Genomic DNA, 23,342 nt, shown 5'->3' with positions numbered 1-23,342 from the left:
GGACTCATCAGTCTGTGTGTGTGTGTATGTGTGTATGGACTCAGCAGTCTGTGTGTGTGTTTGGACTCAGCAGTCTGTGTGTGTGTGTGTGTGTGTGTGTTTGGACTCAGCAGCAGGGCCGCCATCAGGGCATGACAACCATAACGGTTGTCATGGGCCCGGCGGTCCTGGGGGGCCCGAGCCCCACATTCATTATGTGCACATATATATATCTAGCGATTTTCGCTATATATACGTGCACAGAGGGCGCCCTGCTACCTGTACATTGCAGAGGGGGGCAAAGCAGCACACTCTGTCCTCCTTTCCAGCTGCTCTCTGTCTAACTTTCCTGCGGCCGCCAGAGCGCACAGCACGCAGGCCTGTCTCGCGAGAGTTAGTCAGAGGGGAGCTGGAAAGGAAGACAGTGTGTGTTGCTGGGCCCCCTCTTCAATGTACCGCGGCTGGCACCCTCCACCGTGCCACTGGACCAACAGGGAATGCGATCTCCCCCCTCCCTGGCATGGTAAGAACCAGGGAGGGGGGAATAAAATTGAAATATACACACACAAATAAAAAAAATACTACACACACACACATACTAGGTTCACTAAACACACTCTGCACTACACACACACTACATTCACTAAACACACTCTGCACTACACACACACACACACACACTACATTCACTAAACATACTCTGCACTACACATACACTACATTCACTAAACACACTCTGCACTCACTACAAACACTACATTTACTAAACACACTGTGCACTACACACACACTACATTCACTAAACACACTTTGCGCTACACACTACATTCACTATACACATTTTGCTCTACACACACACACTACATTCACTATACACATTTTGCACTACACACACTACATTCACTAAACACATTCTGCACTACACATACTCACACTACATTCACTAAACACACTCTGCCCTACACACACACTACATTCACTAAACACACTTTGCACTACATTCACTAAGCACACTTTGCACTACACACACACACACTACATTCACTATACACACACATTTCACTCACTACACACTACATTTACTAAACACGCTCGGTACTACACACACACACACACTACATTCATTAAACACACTTTGCACTACACACAAACACACACACACTGCATTCACTATACACACGTTGCACTCACTAGTTGCATTTTACATTTACTAAACACACTTTGCACTCACTACAAACACACTACATTCACTATACACACTACATTCACTATACACACTACATCCACTACAAAAACACACACTCTGCATTCACTATACACACCTACATTCACTACACACACACTCTGCATCTAATGCATGCATACAAACATTACATACATTACACTAAATGTACAATCTGCATCCACTATACACACTGCATCCATGACACACATACTGCATCCACTATACACACTGCATCCATGACACAAATACCGCATCCACTACACACATTCTACATCCACTATACACACTGCATCCATGACACACATTCTACATCCACTATACACACACACTTCATCCTTGTGGGCGGACTTGGTGCTGGCCCCGGGGGCCCAGATCTTGATCTGTGTCAGGGGCCCTAAAATTTCTGATGGCAGTCCTACTCAGCAGTCTGTGTGTGTGTAAGGACTCAGCAGTCTGTGTGTGTGTGTTTGTGTGTGTGTGTATGGACTCAGCAGTCTGTGTGTGTGTATGAACTCAGCAGTCTGTATGTGTGTAAAGACTCAACAATCTGTGTGTGTGTGTGTGTGTGTTTATGGACTCAGCAGTCTCTGCCTGTGTATGGACTCAGCAGCCTGTGTGTCTGTGGGTGTATGGACTCAGCAGTCTGTGCGTGTGTATGGATTCAGCAGTCTGTGGGTGTATGGACTCAGCAGTCTGTGGGTGTATGGACTCAGCAGTCTGTGTATGTGTGTGTGTGTGTGTGGACTCAGCAGTCTGTGTGTGTGTATGGAATCAGCAGTATGTGTGTGTGTGTGTGTGTGTGTGTCTGTGTATGGACTCAGCAGTCTGTGTGTGTGTGTCTGTGTATGGACTCAGCAGTCTGTGTGTGTATATGGACTCAGCAGTCTGTGTCTGTACTCAGCAGTCTGTATGTCTGTGTGTGTGTGTATGGACTCAGCAGTCTGTATGTCTGTGTGTGTGTGTATGGACTCAGCAGTCTGTGTGTGTGTATGGAATCAGCAGTATGTGTGTGTGTGTGTCTGTGTATGGACTCAGCAGTCTGTGTGTGTGTGTGTCTGTGTATGGACTCAGCAGTCTGTGTGTGTATATGGACTCAGCAGTCTGTGTCTGTACTCAGCAGTCTGTATGTCTGTGTGTGTGTGTATGGACTCAGCAGTCTGTATGTCTGTATGTCTGTGTGTATGGACTCAGCAGTCTGTGTGTACGTGTATAAATCAGCCTGTGTGCATTCAGCAACGCCTGTGTGCATTCAGAAATCTGTGTGTGTGTGTGTGTATGTATTCACACCTCTGCCGGTAAGTCTTGCATGATGCCGACCTCTGTGTATTGATGGCTCCGCCGGCGACTCTACCAGCCACAGTCCGGCCGGTATTTGCCGTGGTGCTAACCTGGTGCGGCTGTACTAGGGTCAGAGTGCCCCTCGTGTCTCTTAGCCCCTGAGCCTCCTTGCCATTTATTTTGACAACTTGCCTATGCTCGGCATGGCTGTCCTCCACAGCTTGTACCGGGGCCATCTCATGAAGCACTGGCCAAATTTCCTGGGTTGCGCCTGGACCACCCCCGTAACGGTTTCCCTCTTCACAGTGGGCTCCGGCTCAGGGCTGGTTAGATGGGGGTCAGTTCCACTCCATCCGGATTTGCTGGGGGCAGTTGTTCCTGTAATGCCTGGGCTGTTTACAAGGGTAAACAGCGAGGGTTGGTGCGATGTGGCTCTACTGTGGTAGCCATGGGGTGCTGTGTGGAGGGCTGGGGGTTATAGGGTTGAGGTAGTGGGGTGTGGGGCCGAGGGAGGCAGTGACAGTATGTGGAGGGTGTAGTGTGACAGTGTGTGTGAGGGGGTAGTGTGACAACTTGGGGCAGTGCCATTGTGGGGGAGGGAGTAGTCTGATAGTGTGGGGCAATGACAGTGTGAGGCAGTGTGACAGTGTGGGACAATGACATTGTAGGAGTGGGGCAGTGACATTGTGGTGTAGGGGACAGTGTGTGTTGGGAGTGGCAGTGTGACAGCTTGCGGCAGTGACATTGTGGTGGAGGGGGCAGCGTGACAGTGTATGTTGGGAGTTGGCAGTGCGACAGCTTGGGGCCTGTGACATTGTGGTGGAGGGGACAGTGTGTGTTTGGAGGCGGTAGTGTGACAGCTTGGGTAAGTGACATTGTGGGGGAGGGAGTAGTCTAACAGTGTGGGGCAGTGGGACAGTGACACTGTGGGCAATGGGACAGTGACAATGTGATGGAGGGGGCAGTGTGACAACTTGGGGCAGTTATATTGTGGGAGAGGGAGTAGTCTGACAGTGTGGGACAGTGACAGTGTGGACAATGGGACAGTGACATTGTGAAGGAGCAGCAGAGCCACTTGACGAGGGTGCAGAGACATGCGACTAGGAAGCGGGGCTACATCGCGAGTAGTTGGCAAGCCGTGAATGCGGCAGCAAATCACTAGATGGAACATTTCTGTCTCAATTTGACTTCCATTATGTCATGCACATCGGGCAACTGCCCTGAATCAGCCATGCGGAAGTCAATTCCGCTATTGCACAATATTAATTTTCATAACTCCATGGGAGCTGAATTGTACCCTTGGGGGTAAGCTTACCTTGGGTTGGGAAATCCATGCCAACCAATAGGAGAAGGAGCTGCCATTCAAACTTGTTTGCGCCATTTATCACGATTGGTCGGCGAGCCCTCAAGGGCTTAGCTTGTAACTCCTCCCCTCTGTGAGTGCTGATTGGTTGCTGCATGGTTTAGGCGTGTAGTTTGACTCTACAGGCCTAAACCAAGTGGAACTATTTGTGAGAATGTACAGAGTCTTAAGCCCAGACTTTATATGATGATTTCTCTGGCTCTGTACATGCGATCGCTCTGCTATTTGCAGGGATTCTACATGCGATCGCTCTGCTATTTGCAGGGATTCTAGCCGGGACCAGGAGCTATTTGGTGATGTATGGCATGGGGTTGTGTTACTGTATTGGGTGAGTTTTGGGTTTTCTGTGTGTTCGGCTTCCTGTGTCCGGGAGATACCATTATCTCCCAGACACAGCGATGCCTGTGCATAAATACTGTGTATCTTTCCTACAATAAACAGTTCTTGTTTACCCTTCCCTAAGTCTCGACTAGTGTTTGGGTGATACCACGCTTGCCTTCCTGCAAACTACTATAATCACTGGTTTGCAGCTATAATCACTCTAGGACTGGGCACAACTAGGAAGGGGCGACCACAGGCGGTAGTAACCCATTCTCGAGAGGGTATACCGCCACATCACCCTCCGCTAAAGGGAACATTGAAAAGCTCCTGTAGGATCTACAAGCGGTTAGGAAAGCAGACCTAGCAGAAAGCAAACTGAAATAGGCAGCCTGAATCGACTCATTAGCGACGTTAAATACCGAGAGGAGGAACGAGAGGGACTACTGACTGTGACCCATACACAAACGATAAGATCTCCCAACAGGTCCAGAGGCTTAACCGCACAGTACCATCACTGGAAGCACAACATCGACATAAAAATATCTGGTCCTGAGGGGCACAAGAAACAGTGGGCCCAGATGCCCACTCCACTGTTGATATGGAGGACTTTCATCTTAAAATATTTGATGATGGGGGCGGGGCCAGGCCGCCGAGCGAGATGGTCGCATGTCAGACCAGCTCCCGAAATTTACAACGAAAGAACAAGCAATCAGTTTATTTTGGCATAAAAAGTTGACAAAAATCAGTGAAACACATCGGGTGGAGAGTACAGAATAAACTTGCGGGCAGCACCGGCTAGAAGCGGCACCTTCACAAGAGACCACAGAGCGCAGAGTCCACCTTTAAAATGGCGGAGACTGCATGCCCAGCTATCCATGCCCGAGGGCTGACTGAGGCACCCTCCCTTCTGACTTCTCAAGGACGGACTGCCGAAAGACGCCAAGCAGGAACAGGCGAGCACATCCTCATACCCCACTAGCCTCACTACAGAGGGACAACAACTTAACCTTACCTTCCACACTGCATGCGGGCCAACGAACGCGGATTAACCACCTACAGCCACCATACTGTACACGATGATCGGCACGGCAACAGGGACTCTTTTCCCGCCTAAGACAGACACTCGTCTGGATCGCCCATACAGGGACTGCCACCATACGAACATGACACACATCGGGACTATAACTACCATAGCAGTCCTTATATCCCCTTTTATTTAAATGCTTCAAGATATATTTAGGGGGGTCCCTTGGCAGGCGACCACTGACTGCCCATCAAAAGTGTACTCACAAGGGTAATTCCATCTCCTGAAAGAGTAACTATGCGGCTGTTAATATACATATATTTGTGTGTACCTAACATTAATGCAGAGCACTGTATATCACCTAGCCTAACATACCCTCATTTTGTTATAGCTATCCTTGACTACAATACAATTGGTAGTCAGTGGTCTTTATTATATAATATGTCTGTCTAGCATGTAACCTAACGTTTAATAATTAACCTGTCCCAACCGAGTACAGCCTTGCATGTAAGCTACTATACGTTGACAGTATTAAGTCGAGAAGACAACCGTATTAAAGCGAGAGATAACCGTATTAAAGCGAGCGATAACCGTATTAAAGCGAGAGATAACCGTATTAAGGCGAGAGATAACAGTATTAAAGCGAGAGATAACAGTATTAAAGCGAGAGATAACAATATTAAAGCGAGAGAAAACAGTATCAATGCGAGAGATTACAGTATTAAAGCAAGAGATAACAGTATTTAGCCACAGCATGTTACTATATATATAAAATGAGGTTGATAATCATAGGAGACTTTGTCAATATGTTATGACGACCCCATCCTGTACAACTCTTGAACGTCTCCCTCTCTTTTTTCTGTACCCCCATAATCACATGCCTCAACAAAAATAAAGAATTTAAAAAATAAATAAAATATTTGATGATTTGCCATTCTCCGTCCTGATGGAGTGGCGAAGATGCAGGTACTCTGGTGGTGGGTGCCTCAAGGAGATTCTGTGTCAACACTGTCGGCTGGAGAGGACCCGGAGGGTCACTTGCACCCTTCAATTGACGTCTCTACGACTATCGAGGGTGAATGTAGATCCACCCAAAGCCGTAATCAGTCTGAGACGAGGTGGTGAGGAGAAGAGCCAAGACCCTCTATAAACCACCCGGCCTGGCATATGGGTTGCATTGGGGTTGTTTGTTTTCCCAGACACACTGTCTATTTGACACAACCTGCTTTTATTTTTGGTTTTACAGTAATGCATTTTTTCTTTTGTACTTACCTTGTGAAAGTTAATGTTGTACTTTTCCTGTGAGAGGGAGGGTATTTAAATAGCTGGGAATGATGGCCTGTGGGCGAGGGAACCTGTGTGTAAGCCAGGTGTGTGAAAGGTGGCCTGTAGTGACCCTAATTGAGACTACCCCTCCTCTACCATTTTGCACCAGTGGGCTTACCTAGAGGACAGAAGGCTGTTTTAAAGGAAATCTAGGCTGCCCATGGGTTGGGTCTGTGGACCGTGAATAGTCCAGCCCCACAATGAGGTCTCAGTGAAAACCATTTTTAGAAAAAGTCGCTTGGCTTTGAGAATATTATCTCGAGTGGTATATAAAATCCCTTGCCGTGTGAATGTGTGCATGCATGTCCTGATGTGTGGATGGAGGCAGTTAGCTGACCCACTGTGCAAGGGAGAAGAAAATAGGGAGGAGGCCCAGGCTTTGATGATTGACCCTCAACCTCATGTTGATTAGATTTGCCTCATTTCTAGTGATATGAAAGTATACAAATTTAAGCCTACTAGAATTTACAAAATATGGGAAAGCTATGACTTTTTGTGTCTTACTTGAATGATACCACATCAAGAATAAATATATATTTATTTATTTTTAAAAAGGGGGAGGGGAGAGGGTTTTTGGTTCATCTATATTTTTAGTGTTTAGAAATATGGAAAACAAAATAAACAACGTAGTACAATTAAAGCAGAACAGTAATACATTTCCAAAAGGTTTGTACATGTGAAGGAGAGCACATCCCAAAATACAGCATGAAATCTTACAATACTACTTACTTAGACCTATCTTGGCAATACGGAATTTAGTTACACCGTATGGCATACTGGGTTATTTTGAAGCAGGAGAGGACCCCCACATGGCCATATGGTGTGACTAAATCCCACCTAGGAGAAATCTGACTGCCTTTGGAGTTGAGATTTTTTTTTTTGTGGCATGATTGGAAGTCACTTGAAATTGGAATTTGCCGCCCTCTTTTGCATTACCAGTAGAAAGAGAGGCATGCTCATTCACTAAAACCTGAATTATAAAATTGAGGCAAAAAAACCCCAAAAGATCTCAAATCTGAAATTCAAGTTTAATTGAATCTACCGATGTGTGAAAATCGGGATGGATTGGAGTCTTTATTTCCTTCCACCTTATATTGATATGCAGCACTTTCCTATTGTTCACAATAGTGACTTAACTATTAATCCGCTTTTGATCGATTTCTTGTGTTTCACTAAAGACTCCCCAGTGTATAACAAGTAGTAATAGCAATGGTTAGAAAGGGAAAGTCCGCTAGGTGTGTTTTAATGGAAATTTGAAAAGCATCACTTAGTTCGTTAGCCGAATTACAGAGACTGTAAAAAAGAGGTATTAGACCCTTAAATACTAAATTCCCTTTGACGTGTCACTGTAGTGAATAACCGTATAAGAATGTAGCAAGACAGTGATCACCTCCATACAGTCATATATCAGTGTGAGCTCTTTCTGGGGATTGTGGGTGGCTCTTAAAAGAGCCTTTTGTGTAAGTTTGGGAGCTGAGGGACAGTGGAGTTACTTGCTCTTGGCTGGCTTGTGGCTGTCGGTTTTCTTGGGCAGTAAAACAGCCTGGATATTGGGCAATACCCCACCCTGGGCTATGGTGACCCCTCCGAGCAGTTTGTTGAGCTCCTCGTCGTTGCGCACAGCGAGCTGCAGATGGCGGGGGATGATGCAGGTCTTCTTGTTGTCTCGGGCTGCATTCCCAGCCAGTTCCAGGATCTCGGTGGTCAGATACTCCAGCACTGCAGCCAGATAGACCGGAGCTCCGGCTCCAACCCGCTCTGCATAATTCTCCTTTCTGAGCAGCCTGTGGACACGGCCGACTGGGAACTGCAGACCTGCTCTGGATGATCGGGTCTTGGCTTTAGCCCTGACTTTGCCGCCCTGTTTGCCTCTTCCTGACATTTTCAAAACAAAATTGAATTATCGTCTAGACCTTGGCGCCCCCTGCACGGCTATTTATACCATCTCAGATACCATGAGCTCTAATCTAATTGGTTGCATTTTAAAGCCACCAATCAGCGTCCGACTCAGAAAGTAACCAATCGCTGTAGGTTACCGCGTTCCATGCTCAATGCTCTTACTGAACGAACCAATAGAAAATGCACACAGGTCAGGCTTTACTGCCAGGGCTTCTATATATAGAGCAGCTGGGAAACGTGTTCCTTATTCTGTTGGAAATTTCGTAAGATTTCTCTGATCATCATGCCTGAACCAGCCAAGTCCGCTCCCGCACCCAAGAAGGGCTCTAAAAAAGCCGTGACCAAGACCCAGAAGAAGGATGGGAAGAAGCGCAGAAAGAGCAGGAAGGAGAGCTATGCCATCTACGTGTACAAGGTGCTGAAACAGGTCCACCCCGACACCGGTATCTCCTCCAAGGCCATGGGGATCATGAACTCCTTTGTCAATGATATCTTCGAGCGCATCGCAGGGGAAGCCTCCCGTCTGGCTCACTACAACAAGCGCTCCACCATCACCTCCCGGGAGATCCAGACCGCTGTACGGCTCTTACTGCCCGGAGAGCTGGCCAAACACGCCGTGTCTGAGGGCACCAAGGCAGTGACCAAGTACACCAGCGCCAAGTAAAGACCCGTCACCCAAACTCTAATAACACAAAGGCTCTTCTAAGAGCCACCCACACAATCCATGAGAGAGCTGTGACTAGATGGCAGTGTAACATTGAAAGAGCATGCGTTGTGCTCAGTATTTCAATCTACACTTTTGTCTCCAAGTGGCAGCGTCTCTCTCCTCCTATCAGAGTTAGGGGCGTGGTACATTGTGTCCAATCATATCCATCTTATATCTATAAAGAACTCGGGCTCGCGGCTCTCTAGCCATAGCTCCTGATAACCTTGTGGTAGGTGAGACGCTCAGTTTGACAGAATGGCCCGTACTAAGCAGACAGCCCGTAAATCCACCGGAGGGAAGGCTCCCAGGAAGCAGCTGGCCACCAAGGCTGCCAGGAAAAGCGCTCCAGCTACCGGTGGTGTCAAGAAACCTCACCGTTACCGCCCTGGCACGGTAGCTCTTCGGGAAATCCATCGCTATCAGAAATCCACTGAGCTGCTGATCCGCAAACTGCCCTTCCAGCGCCTGGTCCGTGAGATCGCCCAGGACTTCAAAACCGACCTGCGCTTCCAGAGCTCTGCTGTCATGGCCTTGCAAGAGGCTAGCGAGGCTTACCTGGTTGGCCTCTTCGAGGATACCAACCTGTGTGCCATCCACGCCAAGAGAGTGACCATCATGCCCAAAGACATCCAGCTGGCTCGCAGGATTAGAGGAGAGCGCGCTTAATGCCATTCTCCTGACCAATCTCTTCATTTCTCCAACCAAAGGCTCTTTTCAGAGCCACTATGTCTTCAACCAAACGAGCTTGTCAATCCCTTCCTCCCGCACCCTTTATTATCCAGGACTATGGTCTTTATTTCTATTGGCTAATATCCTGCACTTTACTAGCAAACAGGTCCTGCTGTGAGGCATAATAAAGTACATTAACAATAATACAAACACTTGAAAATAATTATACCTAAAAACAGAACCATTCATCCCATTTTCTATGATTTATATATGTATATTGCTTTTTTCTTTCTCCTTGGAGCTAGATAATCATTTTCTCTCTCTCCACCCACCCCAATTCCCAGTTTCAGTCAGAATCCTAACATTTTTGAGAGATTCGTAGCTGTTTAAATGTGCATCAGAAAATGTATAAATAATGAAAGCAGGAAAAAACGAAGAATCTTACCAAGTTTATAAGAACCTAAATCGCTTTTGATTTTTTTTTTTCAATGTCAATTTCAGTATTCTGCTTTCCAACTTCCTACGTTCATTTTGAAAACCACACGGGAAAAACGTTAAAAGATTTGTCGGCATATGCTTTAATAGATCCTTTGTTTCTTTTGTTTTTGAAGGTATGGCATACTTGTTACAATTTGATACTATGTTACTGTGTGCCATTCCAGCCACTGATAAGGTGAATGTGTATTTGATTTTGATTATCCTACCAGGAAAACATGTTTATTAGAAACCTAATTTTGTATATATTTTTTTAAATTTTTTTTATTTATTTTATTTAAGTTTCAGTATTATACTTTCCAACGTTCCCTTGTTCGTTTTATACTTGTGGTAGGGGCATAAAAAGGCAGAGGCAAGAGTGTAAGGAGAGTATGACTGTGTAGCAATGTGTAAGAAGAGGAAAAGTCGGTTGAGGTGTGCGGGGAACGTAGCAGTAGACCTGTAAATAAAGAGGGCCTACCCAGTAATGAATAGAGAAAAGTATAAAAGGGAGAGGAGGGTGGGGTCAAGCAACGCTAAGGAACGAACGGGACAGGTGGAGGTGAGTAGTGAGCTTAAATAGGGGACCATGCCCATCCCACAACTGCAGGCCAAGCCTTCACATTTGTGGTAGGGGCATAAAAAGGCAGAGGCAAGAGTGTAAGGAGAGCAATGTGTAAGAAGAGGAAAAGTTGGTTGAGGTGTGCCGGAACCGACGTAGCAGTAGGCCTGTAAATAAAGAGGGCCAAAAAGATACAGACTAGAATTTATTACAATCAACAACAGGAAGAGCATGACTTACATGGACATAGTATGAAAAATATGTCTAGGTTCTGTAGTGGTTGTGGTATGAACAGAGTATGTGTAGTTCGAGTGTGAGGAAGTGTAAGTACATAATAGTCTCCCAAATTAACTAGGTGAGACCTCCTGAGGCATTATTGTAGGTTGGTTATGGTAGTAGTGGTAAGTTCACGGGGTCTAAGAAGACCGTAGAAAGCCAGGTAAATGGGAGTTTACTTACATGGTCGGAGTGAAAACATCAGAAAGGTCCAGCATCTAAAATGGAGAACAGTTCGGTCTTCCTAGTGTATGCAGGGAACAGGAGCTGACATTTCCGAAAATCTGTCATGAGGTGAAGAATCGACCAGGAACCGAAGGAGGCAGGCGTGGCAGAATCTCCCCTGCGAGATGGAGTACCAGACCTGGCCGGAGTGTCGGGCAGTAACAAGTGTTCGCCACCTTCCGGTACTTGATTCATGCTAAAAGAAAGAAGCGAGAAATCAGAGCAAGAAAAAGGACCAGAGTAAGTGTAGGACCAGTGTGAGCTGGCCAGCTTGCTAGTGCCGCAAGGCGGCGAAACAATTAAAACTAAGTTGGTGACAGGTGAGGCCCTGCTAGATGCCAAGCGGCTTGAGAGACTCTATCTATGCGTTGGCGCGAGGGGATTTCGTGGCCACCGAACGTTGTGGCGGGGTGTCGGCCTCTCGGTGACCAGTAAAGCATAAGACAGAATGGGAGTGACAGGGTAGGCCCTCTCTATGCCACATGCGAGGCAACTAACCAGGGCCGTCTTTAATAGTGATTGGACCCTGGGCAAGCATTTGCTTTGGCCCCCTGGACCCTGCTGCCCTCCCACTCCCTGGCATGCAATCATGCCTTACACTCCAACCCAGTGGCGGAACTAATGCAGAGAAGCCCTGGTACAAGAAAGTTGTTTGGGCCTCCCCCTCTAGCACAAGAGTGGCGAGAAGATACATCCCCATCTGTCATACAACTCCCACAATGCTATGCTAGCTGGGGATCTATACTTTGCCCATTCTTGTAGGGTTGTATTTGTGTGCAGTGTTTGTGCATTTGAATGTAAGCCTGTTTTTGTATAGAGTATATGTGTGCATGTAGAGGTGTATTTGTATGTACTATTACAATTGGAATGCAGAGGTGTACTTGTGTGTAGTGTTTGCGTTTGAATGCAGTGGTGTGTGTTTGTATGTATGGTTGACTTTTAAATGCAGGTGTGCAACTGTGAATTGGTGTATGCATATCATTTTGGCATTTTAATACTGGGTTTTGTTAGTATGTAATATTTGCCTTCAGGGTTGTTATAGGATGTAGTGTTGTCTTCTAAACATTTGTGTATAGTATTGGTGTTTGAGTAAAGGGTGTGTTTTATATATAATTTTGGAGTTTGAAATCAGGGGTGTGTTTGTCTGTAATGTTTGTGTTATCAGGGATGTGTTTGCATGTTGTTTTTGATTGCTGGGATGTATACACTTACACAGTTACATACACATCAACACACATATAAACATACTGACACATGCACATACCTTGACATACAGATACACACACTGGCACATGCACACAAATTCTGATATGCACACTGGCACATAAACACTCAGATACACACTGACACAGTTACACACTGGCACACACATACACACAGATACACACACTCTGACATACATGTGATCATTTTTATGTTTGCAGCAGGGCAGAAGCAAAGAGTTGGAGGAGGCACAAAGCTGGTAAATGCTGATGCTGCTGTGGCAAGGCAAGCTGGTACTGTTATATGTAATGCACAACAAAAAAAATAATTAAAACATAAAATAAACACTGTGCTTAAATGCAACTGCAGCAATAATTAAACTCATCTAAACAACAACAAAAAAGCAGTGAGTGGGGGCACATAGTAGAAAGGCAGTGAGTGGGGGCACAGGGCAAAAAAGCAGTGAGGGGGGAAGGCAGGAGCAGTGAGTGGGGGCACCGAGAAGCAGTAAGTGGGGGGAAAGCAGGGCAGGGGCAGAGAGTGGGGGCATAGAGAAGAGAAGAAGTGAGTGGGGGAAGGCAGGGCAGGGGCAGAGAGTGGGGGCACAGAGAAGAGAAGAAGTGAGTGGGGAAGGCAGGGCAGGGGCAGAGAGTGGGGGCATAGAGAAGAGAAGAAGTGAGTGGGGGAAGGCAGGGCAGGGGCAGAGAGTGGGGGCATAGAGAAGAGAAGAAGTGAGTGGGGGAAGGCAGGGCTGGGGCAGAGAGAAGAGAAAAAGTGAGTGGGGGAAGGCAGGGCAGGGGCAGAGAGTGGGGGCATAGAGAAGAGAAGAAGTGAGTGGGGAAGGCAGGGCAGGGGCAGAGAGTGGGGGCACAGAGAAGAGAAGAAGTGAGGGGGGAAAGGCAGGGCAGGGGCAGAGAGTGGGGGCACAGAGAAGAGAAGTGAGTGGGGAAGGCAGGGCAGGGGCAGAGAGGAGAGAAAGAAAAAGTGAGTGGGGAAGGCAGGGCAGGTGCAGAGAGTGGGGGCACAGAGAAGAGAAGAAGTGAGTGGGGAAGGCAGGGCAGGGCCAGAGAGTGGGGGCACAGAAGATAAGCAGTAAGTGGGGGAAATCAGGGCAGGGGCATTGAGTGGGGTGGTTTTTCTAAAAACTGTCCTAGCTGCAGCCATTCACCCAGAAGGAGAGGATCAGGGACTGGATACACTTACCTTCAACTCAGCTTAGTGCTGGCTGAGGCTGATGGGAGTGGGGATGTGCAGCAGCTCATTCCTGCCTCTCCTCCCCATGCTGCTACCTGCTGCTGCCTCCTTCCTCCCGCGGTGCTCTCTCATCGGCTGTCACTTCCTCCCAGCCAGCTAATACTACAGGGGCCCGGTCGGCTCTTAAAGGGCCATGGCACCCCACCGGGTCCCTGTTCAGAGATACCCATCGGGTGGCCCTAAATGCATGAGCCACTTGATAGGCCCCTCCAAATTGTTGTGGGCAGTGTGGGCCCACAGGGCAGCTGCTTTGGGTCCCCCAGGAGTAACTGGGCCCGGGGCAGCTGCCCCTTTTGCCCTGTCTTAAAGACGGCCCTGCAACTAACTATGATTTGGCCCGAGGGGCGTAGTACCTCCGAGTATGAGGATGGGTGTTGGCCTCGCGGGACCACTAACCTAAGGCTAAGAAAGCCAGGGGGAGATAACCTCTATTGGACCCCTAAGACTCTGACAGCCAGCCACATCTAGACTAGGTGGGGGGCCAAGGGCGAGACAGGACGTACCTGGGGAAAACATGTAACAAAAACGTAGGGGAGGTATGAGGCAGCAACGTAAGGCAGACCGTACCTGGAGTGTGGAGTAAGCACGTCAGAAACCAGGTGGTCAGGCCGTACAGAGGGAACAAGGAAATAGGAAATAGAACGTGTATTGGGTTACTAAATTAATAGATCAGGGTGGTGCAGTAGACATTGCTTACCTAGATTTCAGTAAGGATTTTGACACTGTTGCACATAGAAGGCTTGTCCATAAACTGAAATCTTGAAGTTTGGATTCCAATATTGTTGAATGGGCAAGGCAGTGGCTGAGTGACAGGCAACAGAGGGTTGTAGTTAATGGAGTATATTCGAGCATGGGCTTGTCACCAGTTGGGTACCTCAGGGATCTGTACCTGGACCCATTCTCTTTAATATTTTTATTAGTGATATTGCAGAAGATATATCTTTTTGCTGACACTACTAAGATATGTAACAGGGTTAATGTTCCAGGAGGGATAAGCAAAATGGCAAATGCTATAGGTAAACTAGAAAAATGGTCAAAGTTGTGGCAACTGACATTGAATGTGGATAATGGACATAAGATTATTTCTGATGACTCAAAGGTAGGAAGACAATGCTATAGAGCAGCAGGGAGTGCTTGCAGAATGCTTGGTTGTATAGGGAGAGGTATTGGCAGTAGAAAGAGGGAACTGCCCATGCCATTGTACAGAACGGCGACAATAGCCTAGGAACCCTTAACAATAATAATAACGAAGGTGATTGCACAATATTTCAGGAGCTTGAAGACCAAAAGCAGCCGGTGGCACGGCCCCGTTGCTGACAAACCCCGTCAAAAAACACCTCTTTTGGGGTATTAACAAACACCTGCCTCATAGACGTCTGAATGTTGTTGAGAGTGGTGTAGCGGTATACTCTCTCGAGGATGGGTTACTACTGCCTGTGGTCGCTCCTTCCATGTTGTGCCCAGCCCTAGAGGGATTAGAGCTGCTAGCCAGTGATTATAGCCGCTTGCAGAAGGGCAATCGTGGTATCACCCAAACACTATTCGAGACCTAGTGAACGGCGAAAAAAACCCTGTTTATTTCAGGCAAGATACACAGTCTTTATGCACAGACCCCTAGCAACATGAAAACATAAGCCCGCCCAAGCGTCGCTGTCTCTCGGAGATAATGGTATCTCAAGACACAGGAAGCCGAACACACCAAAACCACAAAAATACACACAGTACAGTAACACAACCCTACATGCCATACAATAGCGCCTGGTCTCAGCTATGATCCCTGCAAATAGCGGAGCTATCGGATGTGCAGAGCCCGAGAAATCATCGTACAAAGTCTGGGCTTGAGGCTCTGTACATACCCGAAAATAGCTCCACAGAATCACTTGATTTTGTCCGGTGGATTCAAACTTTGCATCTCAACCACGTGATGGCCAGTCAGAAGAAAGACCATGAACCAATTTGCACCAATTGGCACTCAGGGAGGGGAGGTGTTTCGCCGGCAAATGGGTAGAAAGGGCGCCATACCCACAGGGGGAACGCAGGGGAACACCCTACCTGCTCCTGAAGGAGCCATAATCACTGTCCAGGGAGGATCCAGGAGCCTCATGCCTGGCCAGCTTCCCCGGCTAGTGATTATGGCTCCTTTAGGAGCAGGTAGGGCGATCCCCCACAGGGGAACCTGAAAGCCATGCGGGCAAGCAAGTGGGATCATGTGGATATGGCACTCAGTGACTGCGTTCATACTTCTTGAGTTTGGTGATAAACAGCCCTCCGAACAGTAGGCAATTAGCCAATGGGCCTAATTTGTTCTTGCCTAGATCCAGTATCTTCATAAGAGATGCTCATTGTCTTTCTGTGCAGGGTGACGCATTTGCGTTGCTCAGTAGGCATATTTATCTCTGGGTCCTTTCCGTATGTTTTATGGGTCCAGAGGGGTATCTTGGGTGAGTGCAAGGTCTGCATAGCTTACAACACCTTCCCAGAAAGACAGGAGGCAGCTATTTGAGGGGAAATACAGGGCACGTCCCCAAACAATTGATACCAGGAGAGAGCCAGGGGGAGTCCCCCTTTTTCAGCAAAAGGGTAAAAGACCGGCATATTGTACTAAACGTACTGAACTGTTTTCGGCTAGGACTGCCTAGATTTTGACGGTGTGGAACTTTCCCAAACCTACATGGATCAGAGCGGTAATTCCACAGATTGGTTGCTCCAACAAGAGCTATCTAGGAATATATAGCATGTGGGGGTTTCGGAGGTGTGTCACTGGCCGCGCTGAAGAAAGCCTTAGCCGCAACAGGCTACAGTGGTGTCGCTGGGGGGTGGGCATGGCCCCCCCTACATCATGCTGTGCCCCCCCTTGGGCCCCCTCAAATGCCAGCAACCGGCTGTCCATGTGTTTAAATTCGATTCCCTCGGGCTGTAACAGTGTGTGACAGCCCGATGGTATGCAGGAGAGAGGAGCTGGAGCGGTGCTGGGGGCTGTCTGTGGCCGGAGGGAGCACTGACAGGCTCCCCGGCACAGGCCCCGCCCCAAATGAAGCCCCACCTCCCGAAAATAAGCCCCGCCCCTGCCGTTAAGCAGCAGCCCATGCTGCTGCTCTGCAAAGGACAGAAGATGTCTGAGTGTCTGACCCCCAGCAACAGTTAGGCTTGATGTGCTCAGGTGTGTGTGTGTCTCTGCTAGTGAGGAAGCTTGTGTGTGTGTGTGTATGGACTCAGCAGTCTGTGTGTGTGTGTGTGTGTGTGTGTATGGACTCAGCAGTCTGTGTGTGTGTGTGTGTGTGTGTGTATGGACTCAGCAGTCTCTGTGTGTGTGTGTGGGGGGGGGCTCAGCAGTCTGTGTGTGTGTGTGTGTGTGTATGGACTCAGCAGTCTGTGTGTGTGCGTGTGTATATGGACTCAGCAGTCTGTGTGTGTGCGTGTGTGTGTGTGTATGGACTCAGCAGTCTGTGTGTGTGTGTATGGACTCAGCTGTCTGTGTGTGTATGGACTCATCAGTCTGTGTGTGTGTGTGTGTGTGTGTGCATGGACTCAGCAGTCTGTGTGTGTATGTGTATATGGACTCAGCCGTCTGTGTGTGTGTGTGTGTGTGTGTGTGTATGGACTCAGCAGTCTGTGTGTGTGTGTGTATGGACTCAGCAGTCTGTGTGTGTGTGTGTGTGTGTGTGTGTGTGTGTATGGACTCAGCAGTCTGTGTATGGACTCAGCAGTCTGTGTATGGACTCAGCAGTCTGTGTGTGTGTGTGTATGGACTCAGCAGTCTGTGTGTGTGTGTGTGTGTGTGTGTATGGACTCAGCAGTCTGTGTATGGACTCAGCAGTCTGTGTATGGACTCAGCAGTCTGTGTGTACGTGTATAAATCAGCCTGTGTGCATTCAGCAACGCCTGTGTGCATTCAGAAATCTGTGTGTGTGTGTGTGTGTGTATGTATTCACACCTCTGCCGGTAAGTCTTGCATGATGCCGACCTCTGTGTATTGATGGCTCCGCCGGCGACTCTACCAGCCACAGTCCGGCCGGTATTTGCCGTGGTGCTAACCTGGTGCGGTTGTACTAGGGTCAGAGTGGCCCTCGTGTCTCTTAGCCCCTGAGCCTCCTTGCCATTTATTTTGACAACTTGCCTATGCTCGGCATGGTTGTCCTCCACAGCTTGTACCGGGGCCATCTCATGAAGCACTGGAAAAAATTTCCTGGGTTGCGCCTGGACCACCCCCGTAACGGTTTCCCTCTTCACAGTGGGCTCCGGCTCAGGGCTGGTTAGATGGGGGTCAGTTCCACTCCATCCGGATTTGCTGGGGGCAGTTGTTCCTGTAATGCCTGGGCTGTTTACACCCATGGCACAGAGGGTTGGTGCGATGTGGCTCTACTGTGGTAGCCATGGGGCGCTGTGTGGAGGGCTGGGGGTTATAGGGTTGAGGTAGCGGGGTGTGGGGCCGAGGGAGGCAGTGACAGTATGTGGAGGGTGTAGTGTGACAGTGTGTGTGAGGGGGTAGTGTGACAACTTGGGGCAGTGCCATTGTGGGGGAGGGAGTAGTCTGATAGTGTGGGGCAATGACAGTGAGAGGCAGTGTGACAGTGTGGGACAATGACATTGTAGTAGTGGGGCAGTGACATTGTGGTGTAGGGGACAGTGTGTGTTGGGAGTGGCAGTGTGACAGCTTGCGGCAGTGACATTGTGGTGGAGGGGGCAGCGTGACAGTGTATGTTGGGAGTTGGCAGTGCGACAGCTTGGGGCCTGTGACATTGTGGTGGAGGGGACAGTGTGTGTTTGGAGGCGGCAGTGTGACAGCTTGGGTAAGTGACATTGTGGGGGAGGGAGTAGTCTAACAGTGTGGGGCAGTGGGACAGTGACAATGTGATGGAGGGGGCAGTGTGACAACTTGGGGCAGTTATATTGTGGGAGAGGGAGTAGTCTGACAGTGTGGGACAGTGACAGTGTGGACAATGGGACAGTGACATTGTGAAGGAGCAGCAGAGCCACTTGACGAGGGTGCAGAGACATGCGACTAGGAAGCGGGGCTACATCGCGAGTAGTTGGCAAGCCGTGAATGCGGCAGCAAATCACTAGATGGAACATTTCTGTCTCAATTTGACTTCCATTATGTCATGCACATCGGGCAACTGCCCTGAATCAGCCATGCGGAAGTCAATTGCGCTATTGCACAATATTTTTTTCATAACTCCATGGGAGCTGAATTGTACCCTTGGGGGTAAGCTTACCTTGGGTTGGGAAATCCATGCCAACCAATAGGAGAAGGAGCTGCCATTCAAACTTGTTTGCGCCATTTATCACGATTGGTCGGCGAGCCCTCAAGGGCTTAGCTTGTAACTCCTCCCCTCTGTGAGTGCTGATTGGTTGCTGCATGGTTTAGGCGTGTAGTTTGACTCTACAGGCCTAAACCAAGTGGAACTATTTGTGAGAATGTACAGAGTCTTAAGCCCAGACTTTATATGATGATTTCTCTGGCTCTGTACATGCGATCGCTCTGCTATTTGCAGGGATTCTAGCTGGGACCAGGAGCTATTTGGTGATGTATGGCATGGGGTTGTGTTACTGTATTGGGTGAGTTTTGGGTTTTCTGTGTGTTCGGCTTCCTGTGTCCGGGAGATACCATTATCTCCCAGACACAGCGATGCCTGTGCATAAATACTGTGTATCTTTCCTACAATAAACAGTTCTTGTTTACCCTTCCCTAAGTCTCGACTAGTGTTTGGGTGATACCACGCTTGCCTTCCTGCAAACTACTATAATCACTGGTTTGCAGCTATAATCACTCTAGGACTGGGCACAACTAGGAAGGGGCGACCACAGGCGGTAGTAACCCATTCTCGAGAGGGTATACCGCCACATCACCCTCCGCTAAAGGGAACATTGAAAAGCTCCTGTAGGATCTACAAGCGGTTAGGAAAGCAGACCTAGCAGAAAGCAAACTGAAATAGGCAGCCTGAATCGACTCATTAGCGACGTTAAATACCGAGAGGAGGAACGAGAGGGACTACTGACTGTGACCCATACACAAACGATAAGATCTCCCAACAGGTCCAGAGGCTTAACCGCACAGTACCATCACTGGAAGCACAACATCGACATAAAAATATCTGGTCCTGAGGGGCACAAGAAACAGTGGGCCCAGATGCCCACTCCACTGTTGATATGGAGGACTTTCATATTAAAATATTTGATGGGGGCGGGGCCAGGCCGCCGAGCGAGATGGTCGCATGTCAGACCAGCTCCCGAAATTTATAACGAAAGAACAAGCAATCAGTTTATTTTGGCATAAAAAGTTGACAAAAATCGGTGAAACACATCGGGTGGAGAGTACCGGACCCAGGGTGAGGCTGGCCCGACCGGTTTCAGTCCCCTGGGGGATGAATCCTCACTGGCATCAACGAGGCCTACTCCGGTGGTGAGTGGGGCAGACGGTCGCTGCCCCGCTATCCTGCTCATCGGTGCTCAGACAGGAGCCAGACCCGTGGAGCTGTGGCCCCGTTCCCCCCCCCCATGGACCGGGGGGGTGATCCCGGTCCCCACCCCCGCATGCCCCGACCATCCCGGGAGCAGCAGCAGGGCCGCCTGGATCCAGCACCAAAGCGCAGCGTGCAAGATGGCGGAGACCAAGGATGCTGGCACCAAAACCGGCAGTGAGGCTCAGAAGCGACCCATACCGCTCCCCCTGCACAGAATAAACTTGCGGGCAGCACCGGCTAGAAGCGGCACCTTCACAAGAGACCACAGAGCGCAGAGTCCACCTTTAAAATGGCGGAGACTGCATGCCCAGCTATCCATGCCCGAGGGCTGACTGAGGCACCCTCCCTTCTGACTTCTCAAGGAAGGACTGCCGAAGGACGCCAAGCAGGAACAGGCGAGCACATCCTCATACCCCACTAGCCTCACTACAGAGGGACAACAACTTAACCTTACCTTCCACACTGCATGCGGGCCAACGAACGCGGATTAACCACCTACAGCCACCATACCGTACACGATGATCGGCACGGCAACAGGGACTCTTTTCCCGCCTAAGACAGACACTCGTCTGGATCGCCCATACAGGGACTGCCACCATACGAACATGACACACATCGGGACTATAACTACCATAGCAGTCCTTATATCCCCTTTTATTTAAATGCTTCGAGATATATTTAGGGGGGTCCCTTGGCAGGCAACCACTGACTGCCCATCAAAAGTGTACTCACAAGGGTAATTCCATCTCCTGAAAGAGTAACTATGCGGCTGTTAATATACATATATTTGTGTGTACCTAACATTAATGCAGAGCACTGTATATCACCTAGCCTAACATACCCTCATTTTGTTATAGCTATCCTTGACTACAATACAATTGGTAGTCAGTGGTCTTTATTATATAATATGTCTGTCTAGCATGTAACCTAACGTTTAATAATTAACCTGTCCCAACCGAGTACAGCCTTGCATGTAAGCTACTATACGTTGACAGTATTAAGTCGAGAAGACAACCGTATTAAAGCGAGAGATAACCGTATTAAAGCAAGCGATAACCGTATTAAAGCGAGAGATAACCGTATTAAGGCGAGAGATAACAGTATTAAAGCGAGAGATAACAGTATTAAAGCGAGAGATAACAATATCAAAGCAAGAGAAAACAGTATCAATGCGAGAGATTACAGTATTTAGCCACAGCATTTTACTATATATAAAATTAGGTTGATAATCATAGGAGACTTTGTCAATATGTTATGACGACCCCATCCTGTACAACTCTTGAACGTCTCCCTCTCTTTTTTCTGTACCCCCATAATCATATGCCTCAACAAAAATAAAGAATTTAAAAAATAAATAAAATATTTGATGATTTGCCATTCTCCGTCCTGATGGAGTGGCGAAGATGCAGGTACTCTGGTGGTGGGTGCCTCAAGGAGATTCTGTGTCAACACTGTCGGCTGGAGAGGACCCGGAGGGTCACTTGCACCCTTCAATTGACGCCTCTATGACTATCGAGGGTGAATGTAGATCCACCCAAAGCCATAATCAGTCTGAGACGAGGTGGTGAGGAGAAGAGCCAAGACCCTCTATAAACCACCCGGCCTGGCATATGGGTTGCATTGGGGCTGTTTGTTTTCCCAGACACACTGTCTATTTGACACAACCTGCTTTTATTTTTGGTTTTACAGTAATGCATTTTTTCTTTTGTACTTACCTTGTGAAAGTTAATGTTGTACTTTTCCTGTGAGAGGGAGGGTATTTAAATAGCTGGGAATGATGGCCTGTGGGCGATGGATCCTGTGTGTAAGCCAGGTGTGTGAAAGGTGGCCTGTAGTGACCCTAATTGAGACTACCCCTCCTCTACCATTTTGCACCAGTGGGCTTACCTAGAGGACAGAAGGCTGTTTTAAAGGAAATCTAGGCCCATGGGTTGTGTCTGTGGACCGTGAATAGTCCAGCCCCACAATGAGGTCTCCGTGAAAACCATTTTTAGAAAAAGTCGCTTGGCTTTGAGAATATTATCTCGAGTGGTATATAAAATCCCTTGCCGTGTGAATGTGTGCATGTATGTCCTGATGTGTGGATGGAGGCAGTTAGCTGACCCACTGTGCAAGGGAGAAGAAAATAGGGAGGAGGCCCAGGCTTTGATGATTGACCCTCAACCTCATGTTGATTAGATTTGCCTCATTTCTAGTGATATGAAAGTATACAAATTTAAGCCTACTAGAATTTACAAAATATGGGAAAGCTATGACTTTTTGTGTCTTACTTGAATGATACCACATCAAGAATAAATATATATTTATTTTTTTTTAAAAGGGGGAGGGGAGAGGGTTTTTGGTTCATCTATATTTTTAGTGTTTAGAAATATGCAAAACAAAATAAACAACGTAGTACAATTAAAGCAGAACAGTAATACATTTCCAAAAGGTTTGTACATGTGAAGGAGAGCACATCCCAAAATACAGCATGAAATCTTACAATACTACTTACTTAGACCTATCTTGGCAATACGGAATTTAGTATTTTTTAGAATTTACACCGTATGGCATACTGGGTTATTTTGAAGCAGGAGAGGACCCCCACATGGCCATATGGTGTGACTAAATACCACCTAGGAGAAATCTGACTGCCTTTGGAGTTGAGATTTTTTTTTGTGGCATGATTGGAAGTCACTTGAAATTGGAATTTGCCGCCCTCTTTTGCATTACCAGTAGAAAGAGAGGCATGCTCATTCACTAAAACCTGAATTATAAAATTGAGGCAAAAAAAACCCAAAAGATCTCAAATCTGAAATTCAAGTTTAATTGAATCTACCGATGTGTGAAAATCGGGATGGATTGGAGTCTTTATTTCTTTCCACCTTATATTGATATGCAGCACTTTCCTATTGTTCACAATAGTGACTTAACTATTAATCCGCTTTTGATCGATTTCTTGTGTTTCACTAAAGACTCCCCTATAAGACTCCCTATACTACTATAACAAGTAGTAATAGCAATGGTTAGAAAGGGAAAGTCCGCTAGGTGTGTTTTAATGGAAATTTGAAAAGCATCGCTTAGTTCGTTAGCCGAATTACAGAGACTGTAAAAA

At 47.7% G+C, this 23,342-nt stretch overlaps 3 protein-coding genes across 3 annotated transcripts; 2 read left to right on the top strand and 1 right to left on the bottom strand.

Moving 5' to 3' along the window:
- Positions 1 to 8,005: 8,005 nt before the first annotated feature.
- LOC134566067 (histone H2A type 2-B-like) lies at positions 8,006 to 8,398 on the bottom strand. Its single transcript, XM_063425777.1, has one exon. It carries the CDS (start codon positions 8,396 to 8,398, stop codon positions 8,006 to 8,008), a length of 393 nt encoding a protein of 130 aa, XP_063281847.1.
- Positions 8,399 to 8,698: 300 nt separating this feature from the next.
- LOC134615418 (histone H2B 1.1) lies at positions 8,699 to 9,079 on the top strand. The gene has a single exon (XM_063459937.1). The coding sequence runs from the start codon at positions 8,699 to 8,701 to the stop codon at positions 9,077 to 9,079; it is 381 nt and encodes a 126-aa protein (XP_063316007.1).
- Positions 9,080 to 9,376: 297 nt separating this feature from the next.
- On the top strand, positions 9,377 to 9,787 carry LOC134615417 (histone H3-like). The gene has a single exon (XM_063459936.1). The coding sequence runs from the start codon at positions 9,377 to 9,379 to the stop codon at positions 9,785 to 9,787; it is 411 nt and encodes a 136-aa protein (XP_063316006.1).
- The last annotated feature ends 13,555 nt before the right edge of the window (positions 9,788 to 23,342 follow it).

Source organism: Pelobates fuscus, chromosome 6, assembly GCF_036172605.1.
Source record: "Pelobates fuscus isolate aPelFus1 chromosome 6, aPelFus1.pri, whole genome shotgun sequence".
Classification (NCBI taxonomy): Eukaryota; Metazoa; Chordata; class Amphibia; order Anura; family Pelobatidae; genus Pelobates; species Pelobates fuscus.
This window is presented reverse-complemented; position numbering and strand designations above follow the sequence as displayed.

Bases quoted from the DNA above. Each gene is read 5' to 3' on its own strand.
- LOC134566067 (XM_063425777.1), bottom strand. From the start codon at position 8,398: ATGTCAGGAAGAGGCAAACAGGGCGGCAAAGTCAGGGCTAAAGCCAAG.
- LOC134615417 (XM_063459936.1), top strand. From the start codon at position 9,377: ATGGCCCGTACTAAGCAGACAGCCCGTAAATCCACCGGAGGGAAGGCT.
- LOC134615418 (XM_063459937.1), top strand. From the start codon at position 8,699: ATGCCTGAACCAGCCAAGTCCGCTCCCGCACCCAAGAAGGGCTCTAAA.